The sequence below is a fragment of the Cetorhinus maximus genome, chromosome 13 (genome assembly GCF_964194155.1).
Source record: "Cetorhinus maximus chromosome 13, sCetMax3.hap1.1, whole genome shotgun sequence".
In the NCBI taxonomy this organism is placed as follows: domain Eukaryota; kingdom Metazoa; phylum Chordata; class Chondrichthyes; order Lamniformes; family Cetorhinidae; genus Cetorhinus; species Cetorhinus maximus.
Window position 1 is genome coordinate 98,847,206 of NC_135891.1, and position 22,675 is coordinate 98,869,880.

The 22,675-nt window shown below is 43.7% G+C and overlaps 1 protein-coding gene across 1 annotated transcript in view; it reads left to right on the forward strand.

Annotated features, from left to right (window-relative positions):
- Positions 1-22,675, forward strand: part of LOC144688872 (protein unc-13 homolog A-like) — a 425,192-nt gene that overhangs the window by 189,700 nt on the left and 212,817 nt on the right. Inside the window, exon 10 of the mRNA XM_078555875.1 lies at positions 930-1,055. Coding sequence (XP_078412001.1) covers positions 930-1,055 — 126 coding nt within the window. The remainder of the gene's footprint in view (positions 1-929; positions 1,056-22,675) is intronic.

The window sequence follows — 22,675 nt, forward strand, 5'->3', positions numbered from 1 at the left end:
TTGGGGAATGTGCACACAGTTTAATATATAGAAAATAAAACCTATAAGCATACAAAACAACAGGAAAATGTAGAATGTATTTTATAAAAGATAACACATACATATATACTGTACTAGAAATATACACTATGGTGTATATTGTTAAAATATTGTTATACATAAGCAAACCTCTTAACGGGAACATCTTTATCATTCTCTTTTACTAGACATTCCCTTTTGGCAAGCATTGTACAGTGACTCAATTGTGCATCTGTATTTATACCCTTTAAACAACTGTTCCCATTAACTGGAATATGCTGTAATAAGACTTTATTTACAATTTCAAACTGGAAATATTGCAACAAGTTTTCATATGGCAGACTGTTATATTTTTAATCTGTGTATGTAATTTGATTTTCTATGAAAACTTCTTAAAGAATGAGGTTGAACTTTAGAAATTGAAGCAACTATTGCTTACTGTGTTCTGAGACTACTGTATTTTTAAATACATAGTGAGAAAAGATAAATTAATGTGATGTTTAAACTAGATTAGTCATGGTGTTGGACCACTTTTTTTTTGGCATTTTCCCTCTATAACTAAAATCATCCACTTTGCCTAATGCACTTGGCTAAGCATCCCCAACAGTAGGGCTGAGAAGTCAGATCTACATCTGTGGGTACTATAAATCCTCCTTATGGTGTGTTTGCTGCAGAGTGCTGTGGTAGTTGAGCAAAGAATTCTTGATTCAAGCCCCCCACACCTTCCATTCTTTTGCCCAATCCATTGGCTTCACTCTGGATATTAAGTAAGTTTAATTTCATATCCTGATCCAGAAAGCACAGTTGTCTCAGTAGGGTATGCAATAAAAAAAATGTTTAGAGTAACTTTTTGGTATATTTAAATTTTCCCTCACTGTCTTCCTCTTTGTGCTTTCCACTTTCTTTGGTAGACGTTATGATAGCATAGATTCTGCCACAAATGGACGCAGTGACCTAGAGACTGCGTCAGACTCTAGCAGGCTAACCAGTCGTCAGTATTCCCTTGAAAGTAGGCAGTCTCTAGATCTGTCGGATAGGTGGGTTTGAACGCATCTATTGCATTGTTCGTACACTAGACATTTGTGGTCGATAATGTGCTGTGGCTTCTTGTCTCGTAGTTGTGTGCATGCTTGCTTCAATGTTTCTTCTGTATTTGTGGACTTACAATGGCTTCAATGAAGTAATATCAGAGATGAAATTGTACAATATTTATCAGTGTAGGATGACCAAAATACAAATATTATTGAGATGTAATAAGTGCGTAAATTTACTCAAACTATATTCAGTTTCTTGTTCATATTAATCAATCTAATTTAATCTATAAATTGTAACAAAGTGTTTACATATTTATTTCAATAAGAATGTGGCATCATATTTTGCTGTTTGTCTCCAACCATTTAAGTTTGAACATCATTATCAACGTCTGGACACTGTGAGGTCAACAGCAGTTACTGTAGCCTTCTGGAGCTTGCTTGATTGCCTTTGGGGGGTTGGAGAAGAATTTCTTACTTTTTACCTAAATTCATTTAAGATTACTTTCTCTATTTTATTGTCTGTCCCAGGAGATTGTGGGACTGCAGGGTTGGGAGTGGTGGGGTCACATAGGAGGCACCATGATTGGATGGGACAGGCTTGTTTAACCATCTTTTCTTGCCCCTTTATTGTATGTATTCTTGTCTTCAATGCAACATTTGTAAGTTGGATTTCTTTTGTAAATTCTCAACAATGAATTATAGACAAATTTTAAATCAAGCTGCATTTAAAAAAAAAATTCTCAAATCAGATTACAAAATGATACCTTTTGAGCTGGTAAAGAAATCAGAAGTTACCATACAATTTCATTAACTGCCTTATTTACCATGATGGCTACTATTTTGATCTTAAATTATGAATAACTTTTAGATCATCTTTGTTTTTTTTATTTTCAACTAAATTTAATGTTCCATTTCACCATATTTTAAAAATGATATGGGCTTTGTTTTTCCAAAATGGTTTACTATATTGGTATTTAAAATTTGACGATGATCAAAAGTTGCCTTTCACTTGCTAACATTGTTGTTACAGCAGCCAGTTTGATTGGCCCAAATTTATCTTAGCAAATATAAAATTTACAGGATTAAATGTTTGTATTTTTTTTGTATTGGTGAGTGTTTGTTTTCCTGTATCAGACCTAAACTCAACTTACAGAAGCTCTTTTTATTTTAAATAAGCAGTGCTTTTCAACTTGATACAACAATGTAATTTGCCACATGCCATTGATACCTAAAAGGCATAACAGGGTGTATGATTTCATAACGGGGAAGTTTTTTTTTTCATTCATTCACAGGATGTATGTTTTGCTGGCTGGGCCAGCATTTAGTACCCATCCCTAGTTGCCCTTGAGAAGGTGGTGGTGAGTTACCTTCTTGAATTGCTGCAGTCCATGTGATGTTGGTGCATCCATGGTGCTGTTAGGAAGGGAGTTCCAAGATTTTGACCCAATGACAGTGAAGGAACAGCGATATACTTCCAAGTCAGGATGGTGAGTGGCTTGGAGGGGAACTTCCAGGTGGTGGCGTTCCCACCTATCTGCTGCCCTTGTCCTTCTAGATGGTAGTGGTTGCGGATTTGGAAGGTGTTGTCTAAGGAGCCTTGGTGAATTCCTGCAGTGTATCTTGTAGATGGTACACGCTGCTGCTACTGTGTGTCAGTGGTGGAGGGAATGAATGTTTATGGATGTGGTGCCAATCAATCAACCTGTCCTGGTTTCAAGCTTCTTGAGTGTTGTGGGAGCTGCACTCATCCAGGCAAGTGGGGAGTATTCCATCACACTCCTGACTTGCGTCTTGTAGATGATGGACAGGCTTTCGGGAGTAGGGAGGTGGGTTAATCGTCACAGAATCCCTAGCCCCTGACCTGCTCTTGTAGCCACAGTATTTATATGGCTAGTCCATTTCAGTTTCTGGTCAATGGGAACCCCCAGGATGTTGATACTGGGAGATTCAGTGAAGGTAATGCCATTGAACATCAAAGGGCAATGGTTAGATTCTCTCTCATTGGAGATGGTCATTGCCTGATACTTGTGTGGTGCAAATGTTATTTGCCACTTGTCAGTCCAAGCCTGGATATTGCCCAGGTCTTGCGGCATCTGGACATGGACTGCTTCAGCACCTGAGAAGTAGTGAATGGTGCTGAACATTGTGCAATCATCAGCGAACATCCCCACTTCTGACCTTATGATGGAAGGAAGGTCATTAATGAAGCAGCTGAAGATGGTTGGGTGGAGGACACTACCCTGATGAACTCCTGCAGTGATGTCCTGGAGCTGAGATGACTGACCTCCAACAACCACAACCATCTTCCTTTGTACTAGGTATGACTCCAACCAGAGGTGAGTTTTCCCCGATTCCCATTGACTTCAGTTTTGCTCGGGCTCCTTGATGCCACACTCGGTCAAATGCAGCCTTGGTGTTGAGGGCAATCGCATTTACCTCACCTCGGGAGTTCAGCTCTTTTGCCCATGTTTGAACCAAGGCTGTAATGAGGTCAGGAGCTGAGTGGCCCTGGCATCAGTGAGCAGGTTATTGCTAAGCAAGTGCCACTTGATAGCACTGTTGATGACCCCTTCCATCACTTTACTGATGATTGAGAGTAGACTGATGCGGTGGTAATTGGCTGGGTTGGATTCGTCCTGCTTTTTGTGCACAGGACATACCTGGGCAATTTTCCACAAAGCCTGGTAGATGCCAGTGTTATAGCTGTACTGGAACAGCTTGGCTAGGGGCACATCAAGTTCTGGAGCACAAGTCTTCAGTACTATTGCCAGAATATTGTCAGGGCCCATAGCCTTTGCACTATCCAGTGCCTTGATCCGTTTCTTGATATCATGTAGAGTGAATCAAATTGGTTGAAGACGGGCATCTGTGATGCTGGGGACATCTGGAGGAGGCCGAGATGGATCATCCACTTGGCACTTCTGGCTGAAGATGGTAGCAAATGCTTCAGCCTTATCATTTGCACTGACATGCTGGGATCCCCCATCGTTGAGTATGGGGATATTTGTGGAGCCTCTTCCTCCAGTGAGTTGTTTAATTGTCTACCGCCATTCACAACTGGATGTGGCAGGACTGCAGAGCTTAGATCTGATCCGTTGGTTGTGGGATTGCTTAGCTCTGTCTTTCACTTGCTGCTTATGCTGTTTGGCATGCAAGTAGTCCTGTGTTGTAGTTTCACCAGGTTGACACCACATTTTTAGGTATGCCTGGTGCTGCTCCTGGCATGCCCTCCTGCACTCTTCTTTGAACGAGTGTTGATCCCCTGCTTTGGTGGCAATAGTGGAGTGAGGGATATGTTGGACCATGAGGTTACAGATTGTGTTCGAGAACAATTCTGTTACTGTTGGCCCACAGTGCCTCATGGATGCCCAGTCTTGAGTTGCTAGATCTGTTCGAAACCTATCCCATTTAGCACAGTGGTAGTGCCACACAACACGATGAGGGTATCCTCAATGTGAAGGTGGGACTTCATCGCCACAAGGACTGTGCAGTGGTCAGTCTTACCAATGCTGTCATGGACAGATGCATCTGCGACAGGCAGGCTGGTGAGGATGGGGTCAAGTGTGTTTTTCCCTCTTGTTGGTTCCCTCACCACCAGTATAGCCAGTCCAGGCCAGTCGGACTCGGCCAGCTTGGTCAGTAGTGGTGCTACCAAGCTACTCTTGGTGATGGACATGGAAGCCCCCATCCAGAGTACACACTGCGCTCTTGTCACTCTCAGTGCTTCCTCCAAGTGGCGTTCAGTATGGAGGAGCACTGATTCATCAGCTGAGAGAGGGCAGTACTTGGTGATCAGCAGGAGGTTTCCTTGCGCATGTTTGACCTGATGCCATGAGATTTCAGGGGTCCAGAGTTGATGTTGAGGACTCCCAAGGCTACTCCTGCCCGTATACCAATGTGCTGCGACCTCTGCTTGGTCTGTCCTGCCGGTGGGACAGGACATACCCAGGGATGGTGATGGTGATTGTGGTGTCTGGGAAATTATCTGTAAGATATAATTCCTTGAGGATGACTATGTCAGGCTGTTGCTTGACCAGCTCTCCCAATTTAGGCACTAGATGTTAGTAAGAAGGGCTTTGCAGGGTCGACAAGGCTAAGTTTGCCGTTGCCCTTTCCAGTGCCTAGGTCAATGCCGGGTGGTCTGTCTGGTTTCAGTCCTTCTTTGAGACTTTATAGCTGAGTGGCTTGCTAGGCCATTTCAGAGGCCATTTAAGAGTCAACCACATTGCTGTGGGTCTGGAGTCACATGTAGACCAGACCAGGTAAGGACGGTAGATTTCCTTCCCTAAAGGGGATTAGGGAATCAAATGGGTTTTTATGACAATGATTTCATGGTCATCATCAGATTTTTAATTCCAGATTTTTATTTAATTTAAATACAACCATCATAGCAGGATTCAAACCCGGGTCCCCAGAACATTACCCTGAACATCCCCAGTAATCTCTGGATTACTAGTCCAGCGACAATACCACTATGCCATCGCCTCCCCCATGCTAGCAGGCAGCATCTTTTATTGTTTACATTTTAAAACAAAGTGAAGTGCAATGGGTGGAAATGGCATTGAATTAACTCCGTGAATCTTGGATGAAATTGCAAAAAAGTTCAGGTTGCACAAAACTGAGATCAACTATTATAAGGGAGTCAATAATAGTGGCTTTAAGGCAAACAAATCATATTGCGTGGTCTCTCAAAGTAGCACAAAGGTTTATGCAGTGGAACTGCAACTCTTTGCAACACAAAATAGTATAGCTTTTGTCCAGTAATCAATGCACTGGCAATAGCATCACAAACAGTCAGGGCAACTGAAATTTGAGATATGAGAGTACACAGCGAGTACAAATTCACAAATCAATAAAAGTAGCAATGCAGATTGGCCGGCAGCTCTTTTGAGGTGAGACTTCTGCCCAAATGAAGGATGGAAGTCCAGTCTCCGTCCAATTCACAGTCCATCGAGCTGTGAATGGCTGTGGGGCTGCTCTGATTGGTGAGGATGTGTTCTTCAGGTGGTGGGATGGGAAAACCCCCCATGTGAAAAATCCAGCCCTATATAATTCAATATGTAAGATTCAATACAACCAGAGTCCTTTTTTCCAAAAAAGCCCACAATTTTGGATATTTTAAGAGATGCTTTTAAACTGCTACCTAGGGTTCTGATTTTTTTAAATTAATGAGTGAACTGTTAAGTAGTTACCCCTGCCACTGACGTTGGCGGAGGTAATGTGTTCACCCTTGTCTGTCTGTTTGTAAACAGTATGTCTCAAAAACTAACGTGCGAGTTTCAACAAAACTTGATATACAGATAAGGAATGGTCCAAGGAAGAACAGATTCGTTTTTGGTGAAGATCCGGATCCTGGAATTTTTTTAAGGATCCGTTAACATTGAGAAATAGGGCAAATTGACTTCGTTTTTAGAATGTTGTGGGTTGTTTTATTTAAAATATTGTGGATTGCCTCAGCTGTTGTGGTGCCATTTGTCACAGCTGCAAAATGAGAGCAGAGTTTTCAGAGCAGGTTGTTGAATGTGGATTGGCCTGAAGTCTCCTCAATGAAATGGAAACTCTTAATAAAAAGATTTCTGTTTTCAGGCTTTGTAGTTACAGAGCATCAACCAGACAGGGAAAAGCCTCAAGAAAAGCTGCGTAATTGTAATACCGTTGAGTTAACACAGCACGGCGGAGGTGTGGGCTCTACTGAATGTCCCCTTCACTTGATAACTATGGATCCAGTGATCCAATGCTGAACCAGAAATTACTTAGTCTTTGTAATTAGTGGTTGCATTTTTATCTCCCCATTACAGGTCCTAAATTTGAACACAAGGTCATTGGTAAAATAAGCTAGCTTGTATTAATAGGCAACAACATGATAATGGAACTGCACACAGGACTTTGCCAGATTTAATCTATAAGGATGTTGCCTTATCGAAGATGAAACTTCTACAGAGACATCATGTATAGCTAAATCTGTCCTCCTCAACTTATTTCCACAAATAGGTTTGTGTGACTGCAATAGCTTTTCCAAATCACTTTAACACTTGTCTGAAAGGTAACTCAATATTTCATTTAAATTTTCAAGTACCCCCTCATTATCCAATAAAGGAAAATAAATTTCAGAGTTCTGCAATTCTACCTCTTTCTCATCATCTACCACCACTAATACCTCTTTTCTTCCTCTTCCCTGTCAAAGGACTATTTAAGCATATTTACATGACACACCCTCTGCTTCTTTCTTCTATCTGGAGTATTTATTAAATAATTTACTTCATTCAATTTCTTTTTAATCCCGTAAGACCCACTAAATTTTGCCTTTAATGAATCACCCAGCACTGATAATAGAACTAGCACTCTCTCCCCAGCAACTCTCTCCCCAGCATACTGATAACAGAACTAGCACTCTCTCCCCAGCATACTGATAACAGAACTAGCACTCTCTCCCCAGCATACTGATAACAGAACTAGCACTCTCTCCCCAGCATACTGATAACAGAACTAGCACTCTCTCCCCAGCATACTGATAACAGAACTAGCACTCTCTCCCCAGCATACTGATAACAGAACTAGCACTCTCTCCCCAGCATACTGATAACAGAACTAGCACTCTCTCCCCAGCATACTGATAACAGAACTAGCACTCTCTCCCCAGCATACTGATAACAGAACTAGCACTCTCTCCCCAGCATACTGATAACAGAACTAGCACTCTCTCCCCAGCATACTGATAACAGAACTAGCGCTCTCTCCCCAGCATACTGATAACAGAACTAGCACTCTCTCCCCAGCATACTGATAACAGAACTAGCGCTCTCTCCCCAGCATACTGATAACAGAACTAGCGCTCTCTCCCCAGCATACTGATAACAGAACTAGCGCTCTCTCCCCAGCATACTGATAACAGAACTAGCGCTCTCTCCCCAGCATACTGATAACAGAACTAGCGCTCTCTCCCCAGCATACTGATAACAGAACTAGCGCTCTCTCCCCAGCATACTGATAACAGAACTAGCACTCTCTCCCCAGCATACTGATAACAGAACTAGCGCTCTCTCCCCAGCATACTGATAACAGAACTAGCGCTCTCTCCCCAGCATACTGATAACAGAACTAGCGCTCTCTCCCCAGCATACTGATAACAGAACTAGCACTCTCTCCCCAGCATACTGATAACAGAACTAGCACTCTCTCCCCAGCAACTCTCTCCCCAACAACAAAATTCCCAGCTGTAGCTTTCCTGTTTGCTTTCACTTTCATCACTTGCTGTGCTTTCTTTAGATGTTCCCAAACCAACTTCATGCTCTGTCTAATCCCTCTCTGAAGTTTGGCACGTAATCCAGAAAAGCAGGTTCTGAATTTTGACCCACCAATTTTTCACGAATCAATTTCAGTGCCCCCCTTACCTCATGACCATAAACTAGTTCAAAAGGGCTAAAACCAGTCAATGCATTAGGAGCGTCTCTAATAGCAAATAACAAAAATGAAATTCTCCCATCCCAGTCTGTGTATAATCCTGACAGTATGCTCTCATCATAGTTTTTAGAGCTTAATGCCACCTTTCCAAAGCTCCTTGTGATTCTGGATGATAAGTTATTGACTTAAATTGTTTTATCCCCAAACTGTTCATTACTTCCTTAAACAGCTATGACATAAAATTTGAACCCTGATCCGATTGTATTTCCTCAGGTAAACCATATCTTGTAAAAAAAAATTCGTTAACTCTTCCATAATCTTCTTTGTTGTAATGTTTTTTATTGGTATTGCTTCAGGAAATCTGGTAGACACATCCATTATTGTCAGTAAATACTGATTTCCACTTTTAGTCTTGGGGAGGGGTCCTACACAATCAATAATGACCCTAGCAAAAGGTTTTTCAAATGCTGGAATTGGGATTAAAAGTACCGGCTTAATCACCACTTGTGGTTTCTCCTATCACCTGACATATGTGACATGTTCTATAGAATTTGACTACATCCCTATGCAATCCTAGCTAATAAAAATATCTTTGTACTTTTGCTTGTGTCTTTCTAATTCCTGAATGTCCCCCCATTGGAATTTCATGAGCAATCCTCAGAATCTCATTTCTATACCCAACTGGGATAACACTCTGATGTACCTCCCTCCAGTTTTCATTTGCTGAGACATGAACTGGTCTCCACTTTCTAATTAAAATATCAACCTTAAGGTAATAACATTCTGGAATACATTTTGCCTCTGTTTCTGAGTAAGCTCACTGATATAACTGTTTTAAATACAAATCCTTTTGCTGCAATTCAATCAACTGCCTTGAGTTAACCACTTCAGCTGAATTGTCATCTGCTGTGTCTTTCTGAACATTGTTATCAAACACAGTGCCTGCTAATTGGATTTCAATACCTTCTTCCTGCTTTTGAACTGCCTGTCCTTCTTGTTTCAACCTATGTGCCCGTGATCTCGTTATCACACAATCTGGAAACAATCCAGGATGCTGTCTCTGTAACACTTCTGTTGAAGACACCGCTATGGGCTGCTCAACTACCATAGGCATCACCCACATCTGTGATCCAGCTGTATCATTACCCAGAATAAATTGAACCCCTGCAATGGGTAATTTTTCCACCACTCCAACAGTCACTTCACCAGTTTCCCACCTTACTCTTTAAATTTACCTTCCACAATGGAATAGGTTTAGCATCTCCGTGAACCCCATTTATTATCACTTCCTGCAATACTCCCTCTGAACAACAAATATCACTATCTCACAACATTAAGGATTGACTAGCCCCATGTCTCTTAAAATTTTAACATCTTTACCTACTCCAGCCTGTATACATGGAAAGACAAACATTTCAGCAACCTACTCCTCAGAATTCCCTTGGGTAAATTGTGAGCACATTCCCACTTCCTTACCTATCACTGATTCTCCCTGTTTTACTTGTGCATAAACCACTGATTTTTTCTGTGCCTGAACCTCAGAACCCACAGTACTTTTACTTCCAGTACTTTCCTGCACCCCTATAATTCCAACAGATTTTCCCTGCGATTTCCAACACATTGACTTCATGTGTCCTACTTTATTACAATGAAAACACCTCAACTTTCGAATGTCACTTCTACCCTCCTTCCTTTCTATTCTGAAAAAAAAAACTTCCTGGGAATTTCCAGCTACTCCTTCTCTTCCCTGACTACCCACCTTTCTTTCACCTTCCTACTGTCTATCCTTTTCTGATTTAAACGGGTGACGAAAAAAGGTTTAGCTCCATGAACTAGCTCATAATCGTCAGCTATCTCTGCTGCTTGTCTTATCATTTGAACCCTCTGTTCCTCCACAAGTTCTCACTACCGAAGGAATTGAATCTTTAAATTCCTCCAAAAGAATTACTTCCCTAAGAGCTGCATAAGTTGTCTCTATTTTTAATGTCCGTATCCATCTGTCAAAATTACTTTGTTGTACTCTCTCAAATTCAATATAAGTTTGCCCAGGCTGTTTTCTCATAATCCTAAATTTCTGCCTGTATACCTCAGGAACCAACTCATATGTGCTCAAAATAGCCTTTTTTACCATATCATAATTCACCAACATTTCTCCTGACAGCGAAGCATATACCTCACGTGCTCTACCCACCAACCTGGATTGTAACGACCAAGTCCAGTTTTCCTGTAACAAAAACAGAATTACCTGGAAAAACTCAGCAGGTCTGGCAGCATCGGCGGAGAAGAAAAGAGTTGACGTTTCGAGTTCTGCTGAAGTGTCATGAGGACTCGAAACGTCAACTCTTTTCTTCTCTGCTGATGCTGCCAGACCTGCTGAGTTTTTCCAGGTAATTCTGTTTTTGTTTTGGATTTCCAGCATCTGCAGTAGTTTTTTGTTTTTATCTCCAGTTTTCTGTGGCCATTTCATCTGTTTAGCTATCTTCTCAAATGAAATAAAGAATGCTTCAACATCCCTTTCCTCAAACTTTGGAAGAGCTTGTACAAATTTAAACATCTCCCCACTTGGTTTTCAGTTAAAGGTTTTTTTCTTTTTTTTAATTCATTCAAGGGATGTGGGCATCGCTGGCTGGGCCAGCATTTATTGCCCATCCCTAGTTGCTCTTTCATCATCAAAATATTCCTCTGAATCTGAGGCCTCTTTTTTAACTTACAGCCTTTTAAGCCGATATTCTCTGTTTCTTTCCTTCATTCTCTCTTCCATTGCTAACTTTTCCCTCTGGAGATCAAGTTTTCGCATTTCCATTTATTTTTGAAACAATCTTTTCCCTTTCTTTTTCTGCTGCCTCTAGTTCCAGTGTTTCCATTTCCAATTCTTTTTCCTTTTTGTTTGCCTCCAATTCAAGTTTTCTCAGTTCCTTTGCTCGTTCAAATTCAAGCCTCTTCATTTCAAACTGATGTCTCACTACCTCCAGCTGTGACTCACTGGTATCAGGTATCACTTGCAACTTCAAATGCGGCGCTATCACTTCGACTATGTCTGCTTTCCTTGCAATTGTGATTTTTCTGCCAATTCCAGTAACTTATTCTTGGATACTCTACTTTCTGTAACCCAATCAGAATGATATCTTCTACTTCCAGAAAAGACTTATGAATGGATACAACTATTTTTGCAATCTCACCACTTCAAAAATACCTCACACCCACTCCTGAATTCAAAATGCTTCTTGTGCTCGTAGCCTTAAGATTCGCTAGTTCCAAAAAAAATCAAGGAATTTCTAATTTATCCCGCAACGATACCCCAGTTATTATGACACAGCCGATGGTAGATGCTGAGTTGTTCAAATCCCAGAGGGAAACTTGAAACAACTGTCATAACCAATTTTTTCAGTTTGTAGTTTCGAGATGCAGGCTTTGAATTCAGTTATAATAAGACCACCGAGCCTCAAGAGGTTTCTATAAAGCTAAATTCAACATTTATTAATTCAAAGATTGTAAGCACACATATGTCTACAAATCACTACGATAATAACTTTTAAAAAAATCCCCTAATTAATCTGACTCTCCGTTGCATCTCCTTTAAGGCACTGGTAAAACACACAGGGCAGAATTTTCCCATTGTCATACGAGGGGTAGGCCCCGCACGTCTGTATGTAAAATGACGCGCAGTGATGTCGGGTGAGCGTCCCGACGTCACCACGCGCCATTGCGATATTTGGCTGGGCGGGCGCGAGATGATGGCCGACACGCGCCCGCCATTAATTAACGGGCCACTTAAGGCCCTTAACTGTTCAATCGACGCTGATTTTTCTGCACCCGTGCAATCTTCGGGTCGGCGCACGGGCACAATGGACAGGCAGGTAGGACACATTTGTATTAACCTCATCCATGGTCGGGATAAGAGGTCTCACTGGGGACGTGAATGTGCACAGTCGAGTATTTATTATTGAAAGTTTTACAAACTTGCCTATGTGATCTGCAGGACTTCAGGACACATCCCAGCTGCTTTTTCTGGACTCTTAACCTTCAGGTCAGCACTCTGCAGTGAGGAATCTTTTCTGGACCTGTAGCTTTCAGGAAGCCTTCCCTTAGCCTGGGAATGGGAGCTGAACTCTCCACTGGAGGCAGCTCCTCTGAGGAGGAAGGGAGGGCTAGAAGGGGGAGGAGGCCAGGAGTGCACATTCAGCCTCCAGGGGAGCCACCTTTCGGAGGACAGGCGCAGTCACAAGGGGAGCAGGGCCAACAGGAAGTCCAAGGTGGAAGGGACTGCAGACAACGCCACTATCCTACTGCCAGGTTATATAGGCGGCAAAGCAGCTACCTCAATATGCCTAAGGTGCAGTGCCGAAGGAGGCTCTCTCTCCAGGGAGACAGTCAACTATATGTCAGATGATTGGGCCTGAGATCTCCGCGAACTGTATGGGTTGACACCCCATGCCAGTGGCTCTAAATGTCACTCACTTCTATGCCTCTGGCTCCTTCCAGGGGTCGGTGGGTGATCTTTGTGGTGTCTCCCAATCAGCTGTCACACTTGTGTCAAGCAGGTTACAGACGCTCTGTTCAGAAGGTCATTGACCTTCATCCACTTCCGCTGCAACCAGGCAAGTCAGACACAGCGAGCCAGAGGCTTCGCGGCCATTGCTGGCTTCCCTCGTGTCCAGGGTGCTATAGACTGTACACATGTGGCCATCAAGGCGCCAGCAGGTGAGCCCGGTGCCTTCGTCAACAGGAAGGGATTCCACTCCATGAACGTGCAGATAGTGTGTGATCACAGGATGCTGATTCTACAAGTCTGTGCAAGGTACCCAGGCAGCTCCCACGACACCTACATCCTCAGACACTCCCAGGTGCCGGGGCTCTTCAGTGCTCCAGCCCGGCTGGATGGATGGCTGCTTGGTGACAAGGGCTATCCCCTCAGAAGTTGGCTCATGAACCCTCTCCACCATCCAAGAACAGAAGCTGAGCAGCGGGACAATAGGAGCCAGGACACCACAAGGGCTGTGGTGGAGAGAACCATCGGTCTTCTCAAGATGCGCTTCCGATGCCTGGACCGCTCAGGGGCCGCACTCCAGTACCCCCCAGATCGTGTCTCGGTGATAATGGATGCTGCGCTCTCCACAATCTTGCGCTGGAAAGAGAGGACGCAGTGTCTGTGGCTGCACACGGTGAGTCCAGTAGTGAGTTCAAGGATGAGCACACACAGGGAAATGCTGAGGGGGTAGACGCTGACCCGGACATACTCCAGGGAGGCAGGGACAACCGGGAGGCTTTAATCCAATGAACCTTCAGCTAGCCCACCAAGATGGCCCATCAGGACAAGCCTGGGCTGTAGGCTCGATACTCGACACCTAAGTGCAAAATCTGCCAGGTTAGCAACAGTAACTAAGGGATTGTTAATAAAGCTGAATGTCCAAAAAAGCACTCATTACAGATCTGGAAACCATACACATGCAGAAGAAAAGAGGCACCCTCAGCCATGGTGACATCTCTGAATTTAATGTGTGAAACAAAGCAGCTTATTACAAAAAAAAGACAATAGTGTTACAAATCAAATAAAATCATAATGGCCTCATCTCGGGCCAACAAAAAACCACCAGTGAAAAACCCATGGTGTGCCTAAGGTGCCTTATGTTTTTGTTTCCGGGTGCTACGTCTTGGTGCTGCCCCATCGCTGGGAGTGGCATCTGAGCCAGCCTGCTGACTCTGCTGTCCTGTTTGCCTCGATGACCTTGGCAGTCGTCCTCTGGCCCGTGGAGCTTGTGCTGGGCCCATCTGGGAGGGAGCTGCCAGTTCCACAGCTGGCATCTGCCCAGTCGTCGCAGCCTCATTGGATGATATGGTCACTGGCAGAGGGGCGGAGGAGCTGCTGTCCTTATCCGGAGCGCCCTGAGAGGTGCCCACAGAGACGATAGGCAGTTGCTGTGCTGACGTGAGGTTGCTTTGCACCTCCCTGCTCACCGTGGATGGATGGGCACCGACCTGGGAAGTTTGATGCCCAACCATCTCCCACACTGGCACTAACCATCTGCGGTCAATGCCGATGTGAGGACTTGCTGGTCAGAGCGCATCCCCAGGAAGCCCTGATGGGTCTCCTGGAGGAGCCTCTCCACAAGAGTCGCCACTCTCTCCATGGAGGACGCTTGGCGCTCGGACATGTGGCTCATTGCTTCGGCAAGCGTCCACGTAGACTCCTCCACCGCAGACACCAAGCCAAGCATAGCCTCATGTATCTCCCACAGATGCTCCCGCACACCCGGCCGCATTTCCTGCGCCTGCTGCATCGCGGACAACTCCAGAGACACATCATCAGATACCGACTGAGCATGTGCCTGGTCCCCTGCAGTCCTCCGACTGCTGGTGCCATGGGCACCCTCTCTCTGCCAGCTCCTCCAGCGACTGTGAAGTGCCCTCTCCATTGTGCTTCAGGACACCAGCTGTTGTTCGAATTCCCACTGAGGTGCTAGTATCTGCGCTGGTGCCTGCCTGGCAGAGATGGTGTGACACTGGTGAGACTTCAGGCCCCTCAGATGTTAGAGGGGGCCTCTGCTGCTCCTTCTCCCGGCCCTGCTCCGCTAATGCTGAAAGGAAGAACAAGGACAGTGGAGTACTTAGCGTGGAGACAATGATAAAGTCCATCCCTGTGCCCTGGATCCTTATGCGCTCATCCTTCCATAACCAATGGTCAAGCCATGTTGCAAAATTAAATCATTTAACACTCAACAGTGCTATGGCTGTTGGGAGAACAATGCTGACCTCACTGTTCGTATAAATACCTGGCCGTGGCACCCCAGCCTCACCGACACCGGTGGACCTGGGTGCCTGGCGCCTCTCCAGATCCAGGGCCTCCTGCTCAAAGCGGCTAAGAATGGTGATCTGTGCCTGGTCGCCGCCAGTCCTCACCTGCTCAGCAGCATTATGAACATTCTTCTCCTGAAAATGAGAGAAGAGCATTGATTAGTGCAACTTGTACACAGACTCTGTTCACTCACACCCACCCCAACCAGAGTGGGACATATCAGGCCTCCAGTGCCTCCTCACCCGCTGCTACTGAACACTCACACAAAGATGCTGGGCCTTTTCCCCACCCCCCTCTTGGACACGTGCTACCTACATCATATTAGGCACCACACGGTATATCCTTCCATAGCAAGGAGGCACAAGAATGTGAAGCGCAGAGTGCAGCGGGGTGAGGGGGGTGGGGGGGTGTGTGGTGGGCAGCAGGTGGCTAAGCCAACCTGCTGGGCTACACGACCAATGCCAACATGGTGCTCACCCTTCCAGAGCGCAACAAATCATTGAAGCACTTACAACACTGGATCCAGGTGCGCTGCACCATGTCATGGGAGTTCACCATCTCCTCCCAGGCACGTTTCGTCATGTAGGGGGGCGGCCTCCTCCCATCCTGGGGGACTAACACCTCCCAACGTGCTGCCACCTCCTCGAGGAGGGTAGCAAGGCAGTCATCTGAAAAATGAGGGGCACACTGGCCCTCCTGCCCTACCCTCCGGACTGGCCTGCTCACCAGAAACCCTTTGCTTGTGGCCTTGCATTCGCCATTGTGAGCAGCCTAGAAAAGGCTGCCAGGCCTTCATTTAAACAGGCTGCCGGGTCACCATTGGACCTGGTGGTCTGTCCACGTCTGCCATCCCCCGCCCACTCCCGCTATCCTCACGAGTCGAGAAATACACTGGGCGCGGGCCTTAATTGGCCCTCCCGCGTAAAATGGCAGCATGGACCCTATCGTGGGTGGTGATCGGGTCCGGACCCAATCGTGGGCGGTGATCGGGTCCACGCCCGCTCCCACTCCAGCAACCAGAAAATTCAGGCCATAGATTTAAACAGACCCTTGGCAAAGGACATTCTGGACAGTTGCATTCAAAATGAGTTTCTTTCAGCTCTGGGTCGTTGCTGACAGTGACTTGAGGCTTCCAGGCTGGAGACTTCAGATCTTAGAATCCCTCTACCTTTTACCAACAGCTTTCTCGTTCTTTATACGTATTTTCCTCTGAATGCAAATTCTCATTGTATCGCTAGGTTTTTTGAAGTACCTCATCTAACAAGAAAACCCTTTCATAACACCAATTTCATTACTTTGTGGGAAAAGTAAACACATTGTTTCTTGTGGCTAGGTGTGATATTTTACCCATTCTTTTGAATGTTTTATTTAAAAATACGAATTTCCCCTTTTACACTTCGCCTTGTAATTTATCCAATTAACATTTCAATGCCTCTTCTCTTCTATGTACCAAAGCCTCTAGACCAGGTGGCTTTAATCCGGTTAAGACACACACACAGACACCACTAGAACTCTATTTTAAAATAATTTTCAATAACATTATAGATATTATTGGGTGGGATTTCCCGCACTCGCCCGCCGCCAGGATCTTCCGGTCCCGCCGCAAGTCAATGGGCTTCTGGCTGGAGTGTCACCTCACCCCAGCAACGGGGCCAGAAAATCCCGGCCACTATATCTTCTTGACACATACCTCACACATGCCCGTTACAAATGTTGTTGTTCCCTCTCCTCCACACAATCCATGATTAGCCAGCGTAACTGAACTGAGCGCCACACACGACCCTCCCGCCCCATAACCTCCTCTGACCTGCTCTGTCCCTCTCTCAGTACTATCCCCTCCGACCCAACCCGTCTACCCCCCACCCACAACTTGACCCGACTCTCTCTCCTACCACCACTGCCGATCCCACCCAACAGCTCACTCGCTCGCTTACTCACCCTTCACCTGTCCACCCACTCAGTCACCCACTCACTAACCCAGTGAAAGACTTGAGACCTTGAAAAACTTACCTTAATATGGCAGTTAATCTTGTAAAACAGGGGCGTGTACTTTCTTTCCCGTCTTCTCCTGTGCCGGTCAGTCTTCTGTCCAGGTGGCTGCACTGATCCATTGTTGCTGCAGCCGGGGTTGGAAATCCCAGCTGAAAAAAATCACAAGATGGTCGAGGTGCAGAAATCTTTGTGGGTAGGGGCACTGCAGGCAACATCAACTCTGGTGGGAAGATCTGGGTCCATGAGTTTGTTTAGAATTTTACTGAATTTAGTGGATATTTGAGATGCACTTATTGTACTTTATTAGTTTTAACTTCACGGACTTAAGAATGTTTGCCATACTTTTGTGGTCTGTTATATAACCAATAATATTGCTGTATGCCATTAAATCATAGCCATGAGTGATGAAATTAGTCCCCTTGTGTCATCAATATTTTGAACTGCACATGTCTACTTCTGATGCAGCAGTTCATAAGACGGCCAGAAAGATAAATTCTGGTCACATTAAGCAGGATGGACTAGTACAATGCCAATATTCAGCCTGGAGTTGGAACATTAATTTGACTCTAGGACAACTTCTGAAAATAATCCTTTTATTAAAAAGAAGTCAAGCTGTGTGAAATGCAGAAAATTTTTTTTAAGCAAAGTTGAAAGCTTTCATGGTACCAAGTACTTGATGTGTAATACGCTTCTGCAAGTTGTGGGTATATTACCCATAATCCTCCCACACACACAAACACAATATTCCAAACTAAAATGAGCTGTCTGCAAGAGGCATTGCTCCAAGAGGATGAATTAGAAAATTGTAGAGTTTCACAACCTGTGCTATTATCTGCCACATTTTAAAAATGGTGCTTCTGAACTAAGCAGCTTCTTGGCCTTATGTTTATATGAGGAGGGAGGGGGCAGTCACATTTGGGACCCAGTAACCAGAATACAGAATCATAGAATGGTTACTGTACAGAAGGAGACCATTTGGTCTGTTGTGTCTGGCCAGCTCTCTACATGAGCAACTGACCTAGACCCACTCCCCTGCCTTTCCTCCATAGCCCTGTAATTTTTCTCTCTTCAGATAATTTCCAATTGTCAATTTGAAGGCCTGTATTGAATCTGCCTCCACCACACACTTGGGCAGTGCATTCCAGATCCTAAGCACTGTGCAAAAAAAAAAAGTATTTCCCCATGTCGTCATTGCTTCTTTTGCCAGTTACCATAAATTGGTGTCCTCTGATTCAGGATCCTTCCGTTATTGGGAATAGTTTCTCCCTAAATACTCTCATGATTTTGAATACCTCTGTTGAATCTCTTTTTAATCTGTTCTGCTCCAGGGAGAACAGCCCGGCTTCTCCAACCTATCCACATAACTGAAGAAGTATGAAATATGTTTGAGTCAGTACAAGAATAGAAAAATAAAATCCACGATGAGGGTACTTGACTGTAAAAAAGCTAAAGCCTCGTAGCCAAACTAACTGGAAGGAAAAATAAGTAAACAAACAGCATTTGCTCAAACTTAAGTTAGTCCTAGTTGGTTTACATCCAAGAATCCCAAGGGAAGTCAGAAGGAAAAAGTAGTTTCTGATAACATTTTACAAAACTCTATGGAAAGCCAAGTTATGTTAGAAGACCATAGGATATCAAATTTGACTCCCTCAAAAAAGGATATGGCAGGAAATTGCAGGTTAGTTAGTCATGCTTCATTTGTTGCTTAACAAACAACTAGTCCTTAGTAAGAGATAAAATTATTAGGTATTTGTGGGGGTGTGGGGGTGGAAATTGTTTAATAATGGTTCATCAGCACAGACTTATTACAATATTAGACTGACATTGCAGAATACTTCGAAGAAGTAGAAGGAATTAACAGGAAATGATAAACTCTCACATCAGAGATTTGTCACAATGCTCTGGCATTTGAAATTAATAGTTGAAGACAGAAAGTAAAGGTGGAGTAAAATGAAGTTTCTTGGTCCTGAATGATGTCAGAGTCAGGAGTCAGGAGTTATACAGCACGGAAACAGGCCCTTCGGCCCATCATGTCCGTGCCGGCTATCAAGCCCCTATCTATTCTAATTCCATCTTCCAGCACTTGGCCCATAGCTCTGTATGCTATGGCTTTTCAAGTGCTCATCTAATTTCTTCTTAAACATTGTGAGGGTTCCTGCCTCTATCCTCCTCTCAGGCAGTGTCTCCAAGATTCCAACCACCCTCTGGGTGAAAAGATTTTTCTTCAAAACCCCTCAACCTCCTGCCCCTTACCTTAAATCTATGCCCCCTGGTTATTGACACCTCCGCTAAGGGGAAAAGTTTCTTCCTATCTACCCTATCGATGCCCCTCATAATTCTGTATCCCTCTATGGTTAATGATGTTCCATAGTGGCCTTTGTTGAGGCTGCTGTTATTTTATATACATAAATGATTGAGAGAACAATATTGACAGTTACTGATCACACTAAATTGGTACTAAACGGGTATAACAGACTCCAGTAAGAATTATGAAAGATTATAGGAGAACGTAGATAAGCTGGTGGGTGGGCAGATGATGATGACAACAAATTGTATTTATATAGCCCCCCTAATATAGTAAAATGTCCTAAGACACTTCACATGTGCATTATTGAACAAAATTAACACTGAGCCACATTAGAAGATTTTAGGCCTGATGGCCAATAGCTTGGTCAAAGAGAGCCAGGTTTCAAGAGCATCTTAAAGGAAGAAAGAAAAGCAGAGGGGTTTAGGGAGAGAATTCCAGAGCTTCCGGGCATTGTTCCACCACTGGCTGTTGTGCTTTCAGCTGTCAATGGTGGAGCAATTAAAACCATTGATGTTCAAGAGGCCAGAATCAGAGGAGCACAGATATCTCGAGATGTTCTCGGGCTGTGGGTGACTACAGGGATAGAGGTGAGGCCATGAGACATTTGAAAGTAAGGATGAAAATTTTAAAATTGAGGAATTGCTTAACTGGGAGTCAATACAGAGCAATAAGCACAGTGGTGGTGGGTGAATTGGACTTGGTGCAAATTAGAATACAGTTCAATGTAGAAAGTGTGGATGTAAGACTATGGGAAGAAGCGTAGCTTAAATGGTAGGATTCTGAATGGAAAAGTAGATAAGAACACAAAGTCAAATGAAACCCTTGGTTTTACATATAAAGACTAGAATACGTAAAGTAGATAATGCTGAGTTTGTACAAGGCCTTAGATCACAGGTGGAGTACTGACTACAGGTTTTGGCACGACATTATAGGAAGGCTATAAAATCGATGAAAATAATGCAGCGTAGATTCACTAGGTCATTACCAAAGTTGAGTTTTACATACGTGAAGAGGAAACAAGAATTAGGGCTTTTTCCACAAGTGCTAGGAAAGTTAAAGAAAACTGAGGGTTGTTATGATGGGGTAAATATTGCTAAATTGATCCACTAGTCAGTGGGAAGTTAATGTGAGCCATAACTGAGGTAATCACAAAAGAAATAAAGGAAGGTTAGAAAAAAATCCTTTTTACATGGAGGCTGCTTGGAATTTGCAATCCTCTACCAATAGCTGTTGAATCAGTCATTAATTCTTTTTAAATTGAGTTTAATAGTTGCTTGAAAAAAGTTATTGGGTTTGAGATTAGGCTAAGTGGTTCATATGGAGAAAATAAAAGTGTAGACTTAGGTTAGAAAAGCCTGTTTGTGTTGTAGCATTCTATAGAAGCAGAGGAACAGGAGTAGGACATTTAGCCCCTTAAAGGGGAGAGAATTTCAGATTTTGACAGTGCTTTTTTATTTCTTTCCGAAATAGCCTAGGTCTAATTTTAGGATTGTGCTTGTTTAATTTTATCTCTAATTTTGAGTGATCACATGGGCCAGGATTTTACATTGGTTGGGCGGGCTTGGCGGGAGCAATCGCCACCCGCAAATGGCTCAGCACCGCGATTTTACATGGACAGGTGAATTAAGGCCCAGAGTGGATCGCAAGCAGTAGCGCTGAGCGCTCCCTGTGCAGGCTGGGGAGGAGGGAGAGTCGGGTCTGCGCGAAAAAGCCTTTCAAATCTCCCTGGGGCATGGAACTGCCTCAGGGAGATTGAAGCGCTTTTTAAAGAAATTATTAAAAACATAAAAAATTTAATGAAACACATGAGATAGGACATGTTTTTATTTTCAAAATAAAGTTCTTACATAATCAGTCTTAGCTTTAGGAAACCTCATCCCGCTCGTGGATGAGGTTTCCTAAAAAACGTAAAGGCAGCTTGGCCTTTTCGCCTGCCCACCAACCGTTAGGTTGGACGGGCAGCGTAAAATTGGAGTTAATTAGTACGTTAATGGCCTTAATAGGCATTTCAATTATCGACGGGCGTGCAGCCGACCCCGGTGCACGCCTGCCGAACAAGATATCGTGAGACAGCGCAATGACGTTGGGACGCGCGCCTGACATCATCGCGCCTCATTTTACGTTCCGGCGTGTCGGGCCCTCCCCTGCACGACAAATGTAAAATTCTGCCCTTGGAAATGGTTTTCCCCCTAATTTTTCATTCCTACAATTTTTTTCTCTCCTCTGCTGGCAAATGTTTTGCTTTTTCTCAGGTCTTTACCTCCATGATCTCATATTACACTACTGAGGCACTAGCACAGTTCCTTACATTTAAACATCAACTTTAAAATTGTGCATTCAGTTATTTAGTAAACAACCTATCCAAACTTTGCATTCTGTGTAGTGAGTGACCCTGTGAGAAATGTGTTACACCAAATTTCCTCCCTGGGGAAGATGTGCTAATTTTTTTATTGATTTAGTTTGTACTAGTAATGTTCTAATTAAAGATAAAGGAGTTAAATTTGATATGGATAATGGTTATTAAACACAACAATGCTTACTGCATTGTATATTTTAATGACTTGGAATGAGATGCATTGTTCTAAAGGGGGATTCATTGAGATTTATTCTTGATATCAGTGTCCATTTTAAAACTTAGGAGTATTATTTCCTGCTTGCAGTCTCATTGGTGTTAATGTTCATAATGGAATGGTTACCCTTACGTTACTACTAAGGCACAATTTATATTATTGCTTAATCACAAGCCAAGGGGATTAGCATTCGAGCAGTAAATCACAATTTCAACCAATTACTGTGTTAAGGTTTGGACTTGATTAAAATAAATCAACCCGTAATTTAGTGTCTCAGGTGCCATTGTCAGTCATATATGTTCTCTAAGCAAGACTCAAATAGGGTTAAAAATCACTTACACTAAACAAAACAAGCATAGGATGACAGAGTAGGGTACAGAAAAAGGAGCATTGCCAAGTATGAGAAATTTGAGCTAGGATGTTCTAGTTTACACACATGATGAAATGCATGTCCTATTGCTTTGTGCCCATAAGTAAAATTGCTTCTAGTGTAAATACAGGCCATTTTTAATGTTTAGAATGCCATTGTACGTAGATACATTAAATACCCAGGTGTAAG